Here is a 12,692-nt window from a genome sequence, read left to right as displayed (position 1 = left end):
ATTTGACAAAAAATGTACTGTGTTTGTTGGGTTTGTTTGTCCGAAACCGAACTCTTGGACCACCGAAAAGCCGAATCGAATGCAGTTCTTTGAGTGTAGCGTTTTTTTTCTTCTCTTTATCCAGCTAATTCTGCGTCATCTGCGTGCTCAATTCCTACATCAAACCCGAAGATTTCCTACTTTATTTTTGCTCTACCCGAGCATCGAAAACTCGGGAAACAAAATAGAATAATTACCCAATCCCCTGGCCGAGAATGGTTCATGGGTTTGTTTGCGACTCGTTTCCGAAAAAGCGATACTAACGAACTCTGCCTCCCTATTTCGGATGCTACACAAATGAGAATCCAACAACACGCTTTTTCCTGTGCTAATCGCTAAACGTTTACAGAGTTCAATTATTTCCACGATCTGATGTGGTGGTAGCGATGGTTAAAAATACAAATCATATTGATCAATCAACGCGATGCCGATGAGCGATCGATACACGAGACAGCTATTAAATCGTCCGCAGATAGATGATTAGGGGGCGTGGGGGACAACGCATCCGGTTAGTAAGTGGTCTTCTTCAGCAGATCCTTGTTACGTTCCATCATTTCTTCCTTGCGCTCTTTGCGCGCTTTCATGAGCAGTTTCTCGAGCTCTAACATCGTCGCATCATCAGCGCCGTCCTCCGTTGCGGCGGAATGCGATGCATCCGTTCCGGTACCACCACCGGATGCCCCCTTGTCCCCTGCAGTTCGGCGATCGTCCGCATTGCCTTCACCGGCACGCGGACGCGGCGGAGGTGCTGAAGGTCCATCATCATCGTCGTCTTCCCGTTCCGACCTCTTGTCATTCGCCCGTTCCTCGCGATCTGCCCAGCGGCCCTCGATGTCAGTGAGCACATTTTTACCCGACGAGCCCGTCGACTGGGGACTTCGGCTTCCACTGGCGGACTTCGAGCGGCGCCTTCGCGATTTGGCCGGGGCACGGGGCGACCCATCGTCGTTCTTGGATGTGTCACCGTCGGCCGTTCCTGCCCCGTCTCGACCACCGCCGCCGCCACCACTCACGGACGAGTCGTCCTTCGAGCGCTTCGAAGACTCGCGATCCTCCGATCGGCGGTGACGATCACGGCTTTCGTCGTCACGCTGATTGTCACGACTGTCGCGACTCGTACCACGCCGAGCCGGGGCCGGCGAACGGTCCCGGCTGTCTGCCCGATCCCGCGCTCCGCGACTATCCCCCCGGCGGCTATCCCGGTACCGCGGTCGATCATCTCCCGGACTGCCGACCGGACGCCGATCCGGAGACTTGCTCATGCTGCGGCTGTACGAACGCTGGAAGCGGCCACGGTACCTCGGCCGGAACGGTGGCCGATCGCGACCACCGCCTCCGCCACCACCGCCGCCGCGGCCAACGAAACGATTGTCGCGGAAATCACGGAATCCACCGCGACGGTAATGACCTCGCGAATTGTTGAACCGGTTGCCGCCGAATGAGTTCATCCGATCGCCCCCGTATCCACCGCCGCCTCCCATGCCACCGCGCCCACCGCGGTAGAAGCGGCGATCGAAACGGCGCCGCTCGAAGCTGCGCGACCGCGAACGGCTCCGCGAGTAGCTTCCCGAACGCGAACGGCTAAACGAACGCGACCGAGACCGGCTGAAGCGACGCCGGAAGCTACCGGAACGCGACCGTCCGCGCCGCTCACTGCGCGATCTCGACCGGGACCGGGACGAGTACGTGCGGTGACGCGACTTGCTGCGCGACCTTCGCACCGGAGGGGCCGCGGCCGGTTCCGGTGGCTTGTTGCTTGGTGTTTCCGCTGACGCTAGCCGGAAGTTGCCGAACTTGTCCAAAACTACCGGACCGGATTTGACGGTTGACGCAGTGACCGCCGCCGCCGAGCCTTTTCCTTTCTCCATACTCGCGCCCCGGCCACGATCGTCGTAGCGGCTCGATCCGAACCGGCTGCCCCGTTGGTCGGAGTAGTGTTGTGCCTTCCCGCCGGACCCCGACCAGGCCGCGCCAGCCGTTTCTTCGTCGGACTCGTTGCCGAATGCGTGCTGTTTCTGGGCAAGAGCCGCCGAACTGCTGCCGGCAGTGGCAGTACCGGAACCGGCCGAATCCTTTGCTGCCGGACGTTTGTCCTTGTTGAACATCATACGCCACTTACCGTCCTTGGCATTGTCATCGCCACTGGCGCCCGCGCTCGGGCCGTGGTCCATCAAATCGGACGAAGATTTCCCAGCTGAAACCATACCCGACCCGGAGGAGGCCGTTTCCGTCACCAAACCGGACGAGAGACACACCTTAAACTTTGAGTTCCGGAACGAATCGCGATCCTTGGCCCGACTGTTGCCGGCTGCACCCGAACTTCCGCTTGCTCCCGCACCGGCACCGGCACCGGCGGCGCTGCCACTCAATAGTGCGGACAGAATTTCTGCCGCAGAACTACCGCCCGCACCGGCGGCGGCCGATTGTTTGGCGTAATATTCGCCCAGCTTCGAACCAAGCTCATCGAGGACGGGGAAATTTTCAAAAATCCTAACCAAAAAAGGAACCAGAACCGAGATTAGTGAAGTGAAGGCACTCGGTGCCAGCGAGAGAGAGCCCCGCGCACTTACTTCAATGCTTCGCGGAGCTTGTCCTTATCGATCGCCGGATCGTCATCGCCTGCGCCTCCGCCGCCACCGCCGCTGCCCTTATCCTTCTTCTTGGATTTTTTTTTCTCGTCCGATTTGCGCTTCTTTTTGCTCTCCTTTTTCGCCTTTTTCTCTTCCTTCTTTTTCTTCTTCTTCGACTTGTCCTCTAGCTGTTTGCGTTCCTTCTGGTACTTGGTGGCCTCGGCGACGAATCTACGCACCTTCTCTTCGTAGTCTTCCTCGTTGCGTGGCATTTCCAAAAACTTAAGAACCTGCGGATCAGTAAGAAGACAGACGATCCGTATTGATGACGCCATTTGAAGCAACCATCTGTATCTGTACATCAGAAACGCATACCTTTTGTTCGTAATCATCAAAACCGGACTGACCGTGGGAGGAAGACGATTGACCAAACAGGCCACCAGCTCCGACACCGCTCCCGCTGGCATGTCCTAGCGGATATCCCACTAGCTCCCCGGGCGCAACACCACCAACGGCACCGGCGCGGCCCATGACTGCCGACATGCGCTTGCTGAACGGAGACAGAGATTTTATCTTTTTCTCGCCCTTCGAGCGCTTGCGTTTTTTGTTTCGCGATCCGGACGAATCTGAAAGCAAAGGAACGGGGTGTGATACAACCAAAAGAAAGTGCAACCGCCACTTGGTACCCGTTGCCAGGCTTGCCACCGTGCAACGAAATGAGCGAAAACCCGCTGCGACTCGGTATCTTTTCTAACAACGGCACACCATTACCGGAGATGGAGAAATGTTATTGAAGAATTCGCTTTAGCTCTCTCTCTCTATAGTGTTCTCTGACTGTTAGCGCTTGTGGTACTCTTTTCCATATTTGCCCACTCGTGGATCCGAAGAGGAACGATCGTTACTGTCACAGGCCAACTCGTACATTGTGCCTCGGTAAGCATCGGTAATGTCCTTCTCCGGTTATGCGAGGGCAGAGGATGCGTTTAAAGTCCTACAAAAGAAATAATCTCCGGGCGGTACTCCGGGCGGTGCGCTCGCGTTTGGCATCGCTGAGCAGCGTTTGATAGTGTGTGTTTTGTTGAAAGGAGCACCACAATGCACCCGCGTCCACACAAGAACTAAGACCCGGTTCGGCCCGGCACCAGAATGCAATTCTGTTTAGAATTTTTCTGCTGTCCCTTCTTCTTCTCACGAACCTGAACGGATCAACCAATAGAGCGGGCGACCGTGGCCCACCAATCGTGCTTCTGCTTCTGCTTCTGCTGCTGCTGCTGCTGCTGGCAATGTTCAACAATAAATTGCATCTGTGGCATCATTTGAATGTAAATTTTAAAACCTAAAACATATAGGATAACTGCTGTACAAAAGTGATCGTGGACATGAGAAGGAGAATATTTTTTGGTCAATGGTGAGGAGGGCCATGATTTTTGCTCGAACGATCTTCGTTTCACACAACTCGACGGGTAAGGAGTGCAATTTAACAGGGTTTAATTGGCAAAACGGTACCAAACAAAGGGCCTCATTTTTTACTAAAAAACAATACACGAAGAAGCTCAGAAACACACATCGCTCGAGTTCAAAAAGGGCAAAAACAAAAACCACACCACCAGCAATGAGTAATCAAACGAAAAAATGGATCGTTACGATGAAGATTTGGATCGAAAAAGATAAATTTGATGAAACAACACACTCACAGTCACGGCAAGCGCGAACGTGCGTGTGTGCGTGAAGGTTTTTTATCCTTCGGTTACTCGGACCTACCGGAACTACTTGACGAATCGGTGGTGCTGCTGCTCGAATCACTGCTCGAATCGCTACTATCCGAGCTGTCCGAGCTCGAATCGCTCGAGCTACTTTGATGCTTCTTGTGACGCTTTTTGCGATCCTTTTTGCTTTCCTTTTTGCGCTCTTTTCGCGTGCCTTCGGAATTGTCGCGCTTGCTGCTGCTTCCTCCACCACCAATGCCGCCGCCACCACCGGCACCACCACCGGTGGCTCCTAGGCCAATTCCACTGCCGCCCGAAGTGTCCGGTTCCTGCTTGATGCGATCACTCGATGACGGTTTCACGATGTTCAGCGCTGGAACGAACACGAAAGTCAACACTCATTCTCGCCTTTATTTACGCCTTTTACGCCGCCCGTGCCTTACCTGGCAGTTCCAGTTCGGTCGGTTCGACAATCTGCTTGCCGTACATGGGCTTCGCTTTCAAAAAGTCCAACGACGACTGTGCCTCCTCGTGGTGCGGTATAATGTTGAGACAGTCCTGGTACGCTTTCCTCGCCTCTTCGACCCGATTCTCGTCCTCGTAGCTTCGCCCGAGCGCCACCAACGTTTCGCCCATGTACTTGCGCGCGTTGGCGTGCGATGGATTGAGCTTGAGGGCCGCCTCGAAGTCTTCGACCGCTTTCTTGAACGACCCACTGTTGGCGTACAGGGCACCACGGGCCACCAAACCTTCCACGTTGCGCGGATCAATGCTCAGTGCTTTGTTCAGGCACTGGAACGCCTCCGAGTGGCGGCCCTCTTTAAAGTGTTCGATTCCCTCTGCCACCGATCTGCAAAAAATGGGTGCAAACAGATTCATCCTTTAGTACTGCGAGTGCCGGTGCCGTCACCCTTGCGTGTGACGCCCGAAACTAACCGGAATGCCCACTTGCTCGCCTGCACATTTCGCAGCTCGCTCGCATATTCCTGCGACGGATAGCGTCCCTTTAAGCTCGACATGTTGGTGTAAAACTCGTCACTGTCCAGTCCGACCTGTTTCACCAGTTCCTTCGCGAACCGCGGATCACGGAACGACGGTGCCTTTTCGAGCAACAACTGGTAGGTTCCCGGTTTTGTGTTTGTAGCTAACCTGCGAAAAGGGTGTGAAAGAAAATTTCAAATATAATTTGAGTACAATTAGGGAACAGAGACCACTCCAGTACGTTCCGATCACTGATCGTAATGGTTGTGTCGCGCGTAATCCATAATCACTATTTTGAGCGCATGAGCTCGTTCTTAAGCGATAGCTATATGAAATAAAAGCTGTTTTACCATATTTGTTACAGGTAAGCGTCAACTATCGACCCACACCCCACCAGTTGACCACTTATCTGTTTGCTATTATTTATTCGAACCCGAAAGATCCCCAGGCTCCCTTGGAGCCTGTCCGATCGCCTGCACCGTGAAACGTTTCACATCCGATCAAGTTGACATCGTGTGCTTCTACTGCATTTCCGGGATGCGTCCACTTACTTGTAAGTCGCGGGGAGTTCTTCCGCCAATAACAAACCGTACGCTACAGATTCCGGGGCACGGCTTTGAGCGCTGCGGATCATTGTGCAGACCAGTCGCCGCACATCGGGACTCACATCGAGTACCTCGCAGCAAACGTAATCGTTTACGTTGTAACCCGTCGCAATTCCCTTCGTTTGCCTGGCGGGCACCACTAAATTTTTCGCTATTGTAGCCTAAAATAGTAATCAGATTTTAAGGATCACCCAGAACAACACCACTCGAAAAGGGGACCAATAAAAATGCTTTTGAAATGAGTTTGCCGAATCGCTTCAGTCGTGGCGCCCATTGTTATTGGTCTCCTGTTTTGATTTGTCCATTCCACTTACCTTTAACGTTTTGTTTCGTACATAATATCTAACGTTCCCAACTATGAGCAAGGGTTTCAACACTATGCCTCCGAAATTTTGGAAAACCACACTACCGTAAACCACATCTCCCGGTTGCACGGTCTTGAAAGGGGGAAAAAGGTGAAGAGGTCCATTAACTGAGATCAATCTGGTTCTTTTGCGAGTGTCCCGATGATCGCTACCTCCAGCAGGTGGTCCAACTTGTCGATCGCTTCCACCCCCATAAATGTCTCCATGGGGGGCACGTCGAAGTAATCACCTATGATGTCAGCAGCCACCGGAAGACGTGCGGTAACAGTGAAACATTATTCGCAACCTGCCAATCGTGAAGAACCGGGTCGGGTTCTCGACTTACATTCGTTAAAATCGCGGTGGAACTTGACATCGTTGGCTATTAGCGACCTGTCGAACAGCGTTTGTGCGTTCTTGGCTATGAACTGATGCAGCTTCAATCGCTTGGCACGCTCGCAAAAGGGGAGATGTTTTTGGCGAGCCATATAGACGCTGAAATCCGGATCGGATTCAATGCCAAGCTGCTGCAATTCATCGTGCCGTTCGGTTTCCCATATTTTTTGCAGCTGCTTTCCATGGTAACCTAGGGCACGCTCGATCAGAGCACGGCTAAGCTGATGATGGCCCATTGTGATGTGTGCCCCACCCACGGGCCTTATTGTTCCGGTTCCCTGAAAGCGGTTAACGGGGCTGTGAATGTGCACCGAAACGAATGGGCGCCTCTATGCCAGCCTATGATTCCTGTGACCGTCGGGGCCAACACGCGTTCAACACTAAAAACTTTTGACACACTTTCCTCCGACAGAAAACCCTACAAAACCACCGCGTGATCTGGCACCGGGAAGCGCTCCGGAACACCCGTCTGTCTGCAGATCCCGATGATGGCGGTAATGTTCCTGTTTCTTCCAAACGTTACTAGTTCGCGGTTAACTCGCATTGAAAGTGGTGCTGATTTTCACATACCAAACAGCCGAGCAAACCGAAAGAAACGCTTTGTCAAACTACACGCGCAGAAAAAGATGGCTGACTACGATGCAGAGTGCACATTTGCTGTGGTGACGAAAATGTGGCTACGATTTGGCGTGTGTAGCGTGTAGGATAATTTACCTGCGCAAAGATTTAAATCACCGACTGCCTCATGCACAAGTTTAAGAAAGTTTCGCCAGGAATGGCTTCCCTTTTCATGGAAACGAACAAGAACTGAAAAACTAACGATCCAGCAGTCCCAGCTCGAGTTCCGGATCGATATTTAAAACTCTAGGCACGCACATTGCTCTCGCAGCAATCTCGCTTGACAGCACAAATTGGCGTTCTACCCGGCGTCCGTCTATAACGCCTAGTTGGGGTTCATCCTCTCTATAGAACAGGAACTGTTCGAATCTTCGAGTGATCTCGATTGAAATTAATTTAAGTTGGAGCATTGCGGATTTGCGAGCATTTACCTTACTTTCTGTGTGAAATTGAAAAAATGTGTCCATTGGTAGAAAAGTGCAAGTGTTTCAAACAAAACGGATAAATTTTAGTTAAACATTTAACGTGCCAAACATATGGCTAAACCGAATATGAGTCCGAGTTGATAAATGTTCATGCTACCATGCCGAAATAAAAAGGAAAATAAATCTGGTCTCGAAGCAACACGAGGCAAAAATTGTGAAAAAACAATGGTTTCTGTTTGTTCATAGAAGAATTTCTTTATTAAAATGTCCTACTAAAATGTACATTGTTATTGTCGTTACTTTTGGAATTACGCGAACTGCCCAATATCGAGGCAACGTTCAAAAATATGTTCCTTATCTTATCTGCAACCAGGTCGCTCGCTATCTTTGAACGACTGCCCAATGGAATTAAATAGCACCAATTTGCAGGCAACATTTTAAGTCGAATGGCCCAGTACAGCACAATATGCAGGCGAATAGCTTAGCTTAATTTTGTTTCCAGATATTTCTTCACATGCGGCCAAATTTCGTCGGTGGTACTTCCCTTGAACGTGGCCAAAACGCCTTTCTGGTCAAAGTACTCGTTAATCGGCCTGGTGCAAGCATCGTATATTTCGAGCCGCTTTCTGACGGCCTCCGGATTGTCGTCCGGCCGTTGGCTTAGCGGTTCGCCGGTCACATCATCGCGGCCCGGCACTTTCGGGTCGTTAAATCCCACGTTGTATACCCGCCCGCTCGCCAGGTGAACCCAGCGGCTCTGTATGCGGTCAACTATCACTTCAAACGGCACGTCCAGGTTAATTACGGAATCGATACGCTCTTGCTCCCACAGATCGTCCGCCTGTTCACGTGTCCTCGGGAACCCGTCCAAGAGCCACGAGTGCGTTTTGATTTGTTCGAGCTCACTTAAAATACACTTTGTTATGTAAATATCTGGCACCAGTTTCCCATCCTTGATGTACTTCTCGGCGATCCGGCCCAGCTCCGTGTCTCTCGCGATATTCAACCGCAGCAGATCGCCGCTCGAGATGTGCCGCAGATTGAAGCCGTGCACGATGCGTGAGGACACAGTTCCTTTGCCCGACCCAGGAGCGCCCATAATGATTGCCCGGAACAGCTTACCACTAGTCATTTTTCGGTGGCGGGTAGCTCTTGCTAGGAATGTGTGCTCTCGGAACCGACAAGAACGAATAATCACTGAACGCGGCCGGTGAACGACCACTGATGCCTCTGATGCTAATCACTTCATGGTTGTACTTTGAACCAAAACCTACCCGGCGGTATGGTGACGTCTCTGGAGCAGGTCTGAGCGTATGGTGAGAGAATTTGAGAGAACCGCGGAATTAAACGCCAACAACATTAATGTCTCTCGCGTGTTGTGTACTCACGCGAGGCTCGCGTTAATAACAGCATCGCGAATCAGCCAGATAAAGGGTTGACTGACTGTTTCATTTATTTTTTTGATCGTTAAAGTTTCAAAATGCAATCGTTCTATGGGTGTTTTATACAAAAACAGAAATTGTAAATTTCACTTCAGTCTTTTCACAAAAGAACTTCGGTATATTTATTAAATCCAATTGTGGATATTTCAAACGCCTTGATTGCTGCTGGTTGGTGTTCGAAATATTTAAGAATGAGCCCCTAAATGTATGCAAAACGTAGTGCAACAGTTTATTCTGGCTGCGGAAACAATCGTTACATTCCCGCACGCAGCCACTCTGTCATTCAACAACGATTTTCCTAATAGATTACCGAACCTTTTGGAAAGAAATGTAATACTTTATAAATTAAAAACACGCAATTTGTGAATTGATCGACCGTAAATTAGAAATCTTACCCATAAATGCATAGGTGGTTCGTGTCGGTCGTGATTTTATCTCTCACGCGGCCTGTGTGTGTGAGTGCGCTATCATTAGCACGCACACTTTCGCATGACAGTTTGACATTGCCCGAGATGCCAAATCAAAAGAGAGACTGCAGAAAAATAAAAACACCCGCCTGGGAAAGGGTGAATCGCTGGTGGCCGCACGGAAAAAGTGGTGCTTCTTTTAATTTCCCTGGTAACCGGCAACGAGCTCCTGCCCGACCGTGGCTGGCACGATTTTGCCCATAATGCGTCCAGTGGAAACGTTCCAAGTGTGCTAATACGCATGAATTGCCTGCTTTCTCATTGTAGTATTGAGTGCCAAGCAACAGCTTCCCCCGCGAAGGACTCTCCTATGGGCACCCGATATTTTGCAAACCCCTTCCCGGACTATGGTGGCGGCCCCATACAGCGATGCGATGAGCACATCAAGGGTCTGATACAGTCCTACGTCAATTTGATTGTAGAAAACACCAAACTCGACCGAAACACCGACCAGCGGGGTTTATACGTGGGCGATGCTGGTAGTTGCTGCTTCCGTGATCCTGGGGATCCGTTCGAACCGTTAACGAATCTCACCGTTTGTTTTTAGGTATTGCGTACATGTTTCTGAAGCTGCACGATGCAGGCATTTTCGGTCAGGAAGCACTGCAGTACGCGAAACAGTACATCGTGAACGCGAAAGCCCTTGCGGGACGGTACGCGGGCCGACCGGAGGAACGCTGTTCGTTCCTGTGTGGCAATGCCGGAGTGTACGCCGTGTCGGCGGCCATCGCGCACAGGCACAGCGCGAAGCAGGAGATGGACGAAGACTTACGTTGCTTCGCCACCGGGTTGGAGGTGTGCAAACGGTTGGATTTCAACAAGAACGGCAGTGACGAGGTACTGTTTGGACGGGCCGGTTACCTGTCCGGCATCTACTGGCTGCACCAGACAATCGACCGGAAGCTGTTTTCCCACGAGATGCTCACGCTTATCTGTGCCACCATACTCGAGAGTGGCAAACGCCATCGCAGTCTTCTACCTCTCTACTATCAGTGCTACGGCGATGACTATCTCGGGGCCGCCCACGGGACGTCCGCCATCCTGCATATGCTGCTCGAATCGCCACTGCAACAGAATCTGAGCAGTGTGGAAATGTCGCTCGTAAAGAACACGGTGGACGGGTTACTGGGGCTGCAGGACAGCGAGGGTAACTTTCCGACCACGCTGCAGGACTGTGTGCGACGGACACGCTCGGAACCGCTCGTTCACTGGTGCCACGGCGCGGCCGGAGTCGTGTATCTGATGGCGAAAGCATATCTCGTGTTTCAGGAGCAGCGCTACCTGCAATCGTGCATCCGCAGTGCGGATCTCGTGTGGCGCAAGGGGCTGCTGCGGAAAGGGCCCGGCATTTGCCACGGTGTTGCCGGCAGTGGGTACGTGTTTCTGCTGCTCTACAGGCTCACCTCCGACCCGAAGTATCTACACCGGGCGCTGAAGTTTATGGAGTTTCTCACGCACGAAGAGTTCATTCGGAATGCCCGCAATCCGGACTGTCCGTTTAGCCTGTACGAGGGTTACGCCGGCACAGTGTGCTTTCTGGTCGATCTGTTGCGCCCCGAAAAGGCCGCATTTCCGTTTATGGACGTGTTTGAGAAAAAATTCTAAATCGACGATCGATAACCGATCGTGGACCGACCGGAAACCCGACCCGGACCGATGCGTAGACAGTTTAGATTACATTAATGGCACAAAGCAACACAACACAACACTTTACAATCGCATGGCCGAGGCCGGCACAAGGGCTTCGGTACCATCTCATCTTCTTATGCATTGACCTTTCTTACTCTCCGCAATAAGTGTTGTCCTTTCGAACCGAAAAGAAAAAACCAACCCATAAGAAAACAGAAACACTCTCGAAGTGGCCACCGTGTGGTCTCGCTATCGCTTCTCGTACGGATCCTGCAAAACTGCCACACAAATGTAAATCGCAAGGGCGTAGAGACCGTACTCGGAACGGCGTATTTAGCGTAGTGTTGTAGCATGTAACAGATACGATGGCGCAGAGCCAGGAGTCTCTGGCCCGCCCTACCCGTGCACCATAGATATGCGGCAGTTGTGATTCGTAACTTAGTTTTCTTCCTAGTGTATAAAATGTCGCACTACGGAAGCACGTGGTGTCGTTCGAAACGTTTAGGCAAAAGCAAGAAGGAAAATAAATACCAAACAAGTGCAAACCCGTTTGCAAGCCCAATGCACCACGGTGAAGTAGTCACCGATCGAACCGATGGTTGCGATAGTATCCCCTCGCCCCCCCTCCCAACAACGATTAAAGAATGATCAGCTCCAGGTTATCGACTATCAATTCTGACTCCGTTCTAGCAAAACAAAACAACAAAAATTCTTATCGTGGCTGTTTGACCTGTTGGCTATATAGGACTAAGTGATTACGGTACCGGAGTGGACGATGATTATTGGTGAATTATATCTTTTTGGATGCAATAAAGTTAATCATATGAAATGTTCATTCAACACAATCGAAACCAAACCGTGTGTTCTGTGCACTCGTATCTTCCTTTAAGCGTCGGTAGCGAACACGTGTTATAAGTCCCCAATGGGCGTTTGAATATTTTTTTTAGTTGATGACGATTCAACGTAAAACCAAAATGAAATATCCGTCAAACATAAACGTCAACCAAAAGTTTGATACGCGATGATTTGTAACGGCATAAACGCCCATGCTCTATTAATATAAACGACATTTATGTGCGCACATTTGGCCCGCACTAATTATCGATCTAATATTCTACAAGTAGTACAAGCATAGAGCTTCCGACTGCCCGTGTTCCCGACATAATGGCGCTTGTAACGTGGTTGCCCCCTGTGGATGCGATTATGACTCTATCCAAATTAAAAATGTGCCTTCGAGCATTAAAAGAGCAACTATAAGCTCGAACCCTTCTGAATTTATGCTTCATTTAGCTGGAAGTCCATTATATGCTCTCTTTCTCTCTCGCTCGTTGAAGCCCGAAACCCTTGCCCTCTAACCTTTTTCACGCCCCCCCACCCGTGAACGGTAATCAGTGTGAAGCGCGACGGATCCCCATGTTCTCGGCGCCCACTTGCTCCAAAAACGCAGAGGTTCGGTCTGTCGCAATCCGC

General features: G+C 51.1%; 3 protein-coding genes across 4 annotated transcripts; 1 reads left to right on the top strand and 2 right to left on the bottom strand.

The window, feature by feature from the left end:
* Positions 1 to 255: 255 nt before the first annotated feature.
* LOC128271285 (protein qua-1) lies at positions 256 to 7,471 on the bottom strand. Of its 2 annotated transcripts, XM_053008742.1 has the most exons (10): positions 6,592 to 6,877; positions 6,419 to 6,495; positions 6,216 to 6,338; positions 5,848 to 6,062; positions 5,252 to 5,464; positions 4,759 to 5,165; positions 4,371 to 4,688; positions 2,985 to 3,235; positions 2,610 to 2,899; positions 256 to 2,529 (listed from the first exon to the last, which is right to left on the bottom strand). In XM_053008742.1, the coding sequence occupies exons 1-10, from the start codon at positions 6,875 to 6,877 to the stop codon at positions 549 to 551; spliced, it is 4,161 nt and encodes a 1,386-aa protein (XP_052864702.1). In that variant the 3' UTR covers positions 256 to 548. The 2 variants fall into 2 exon arrangements, with proteins under 2 accessions (XP_052864702.1, XP_052864703.1); XM_053008743.1 differs by lacking the exons at positions 5,848 to 6,062; positions 6,216 to 6,338; positions 6,419 to 6,495; positions 6,592 to 6,877 and adding an exon at positions 7,356 to 7,471.
* Positions 7,472 to 7,962: 491 nt separating this feature from the next.
* LOC128273161 (GTP:AMP phosphotransferase AK3, mitochondrial) lies at positions 7,963 to 8,836 on the bottom strand. The gene has a single exon (XM_053011085.1). It carries the CDS (start codon positions 8,814 to 8,816, stop codon positions 8,166 to 8,168), a length of 651 nt encoding a protein of 216 aa, XP_052867045.1. The 5' UTR covers positions 8,817 to 8,836; the 3' UTR covers positions 7,963 to 8,165.
* An 836-nt stretch (positions 8,837 to 9,672) lies between these two features.
* On the top strand, positions 9,673 to 11,985 carry LOC128273003 (lanC-like protein 3 homolog). The gene is made up of 3 exons (XM_053010905.1): positions 9,673 to 9,744; positions 9,861 to 10,072; positions 10,141 to 11,985. The coding sequence occupies exons 2-3, from the start codon at positions 9,904 to 9,906 to the stop codon at positions 11,196 to 11,198; spliced, it is 1,227 nt and encodes a 408-aa protein (XP_052866865.1). The 5' UTR covers positions 9,673 to 9,744; positions 9,861 to 9,903; the 3' UTR covers positions 11,199 to 11,985.
* The last annotated feature ends 707 nt before the right edge of the window (positions 11,986 to 12,692 follow it).

This window comes from Anopheles cruzii, chromosome 3 (genome assembly GCF_943734635.1).
Source record: "Anopheles cruzii chromosome 3, idAnoCruzAS_RS32_06, whole genome shotgun sequence".
Taxonomy (NCBI): Eukaryota; Metazoa; Arthropoda; class Insecta; order Diptera; family Culicidae; genus Anopheles; species Anopheles cruzii.
The sequence above is the reverse complement of the archived record's forward strand: the minus strand, read 5'-3'. Positions and strand labels throughout refer to the sequence as shown.

Bases quoted from the DNA above. Each gene is read 5' to 3' on its own strand.
- LOC128271285 (XM_053008742.1), bottom strand. From the start codon at position 6,877: ATGGGCCATCATCAGCTTAGCCGTGCTCTGATCGAGCGTGCCCTAGGT. The intron at 5,166-5,251 runs GTTAGTTTCGGG...CATTTTTTGCAG, and splicing joins GCGAGCAAGTGGGCATTCCG to ATCGGTGGCAGAGGGAATCG. The intron at 2,530-2,609 runs GTAAGTGCGCGG...TTTTTTGGTTAG, and splicing joins AAGCTCCGCGAAGCATTGAA to GATTTTTGAAAATTTCCCCG.
- LOC128273161 (XM_053011085.1), bottom strand. From the start codon at position 8,816: ATGACTAGTGGTAAGCTGTTCCGGGCAATCATTATGGGCGCTCCTGGG.
- LOC128273003 (XM_053010905.1), top strand. From the start codon at position 9,904: ATGGGCACCCGATATTTTGCAAACCCCTTCCCGGACTATGGTGGCGGC. The intron at 10,073-10,140 runs GTAGTTGCTGCT...GTTTGTTTTTAG, and splicing joins TTTATACGTGGGCGATGCTG to GTATTGCGTACATGTTTCTG.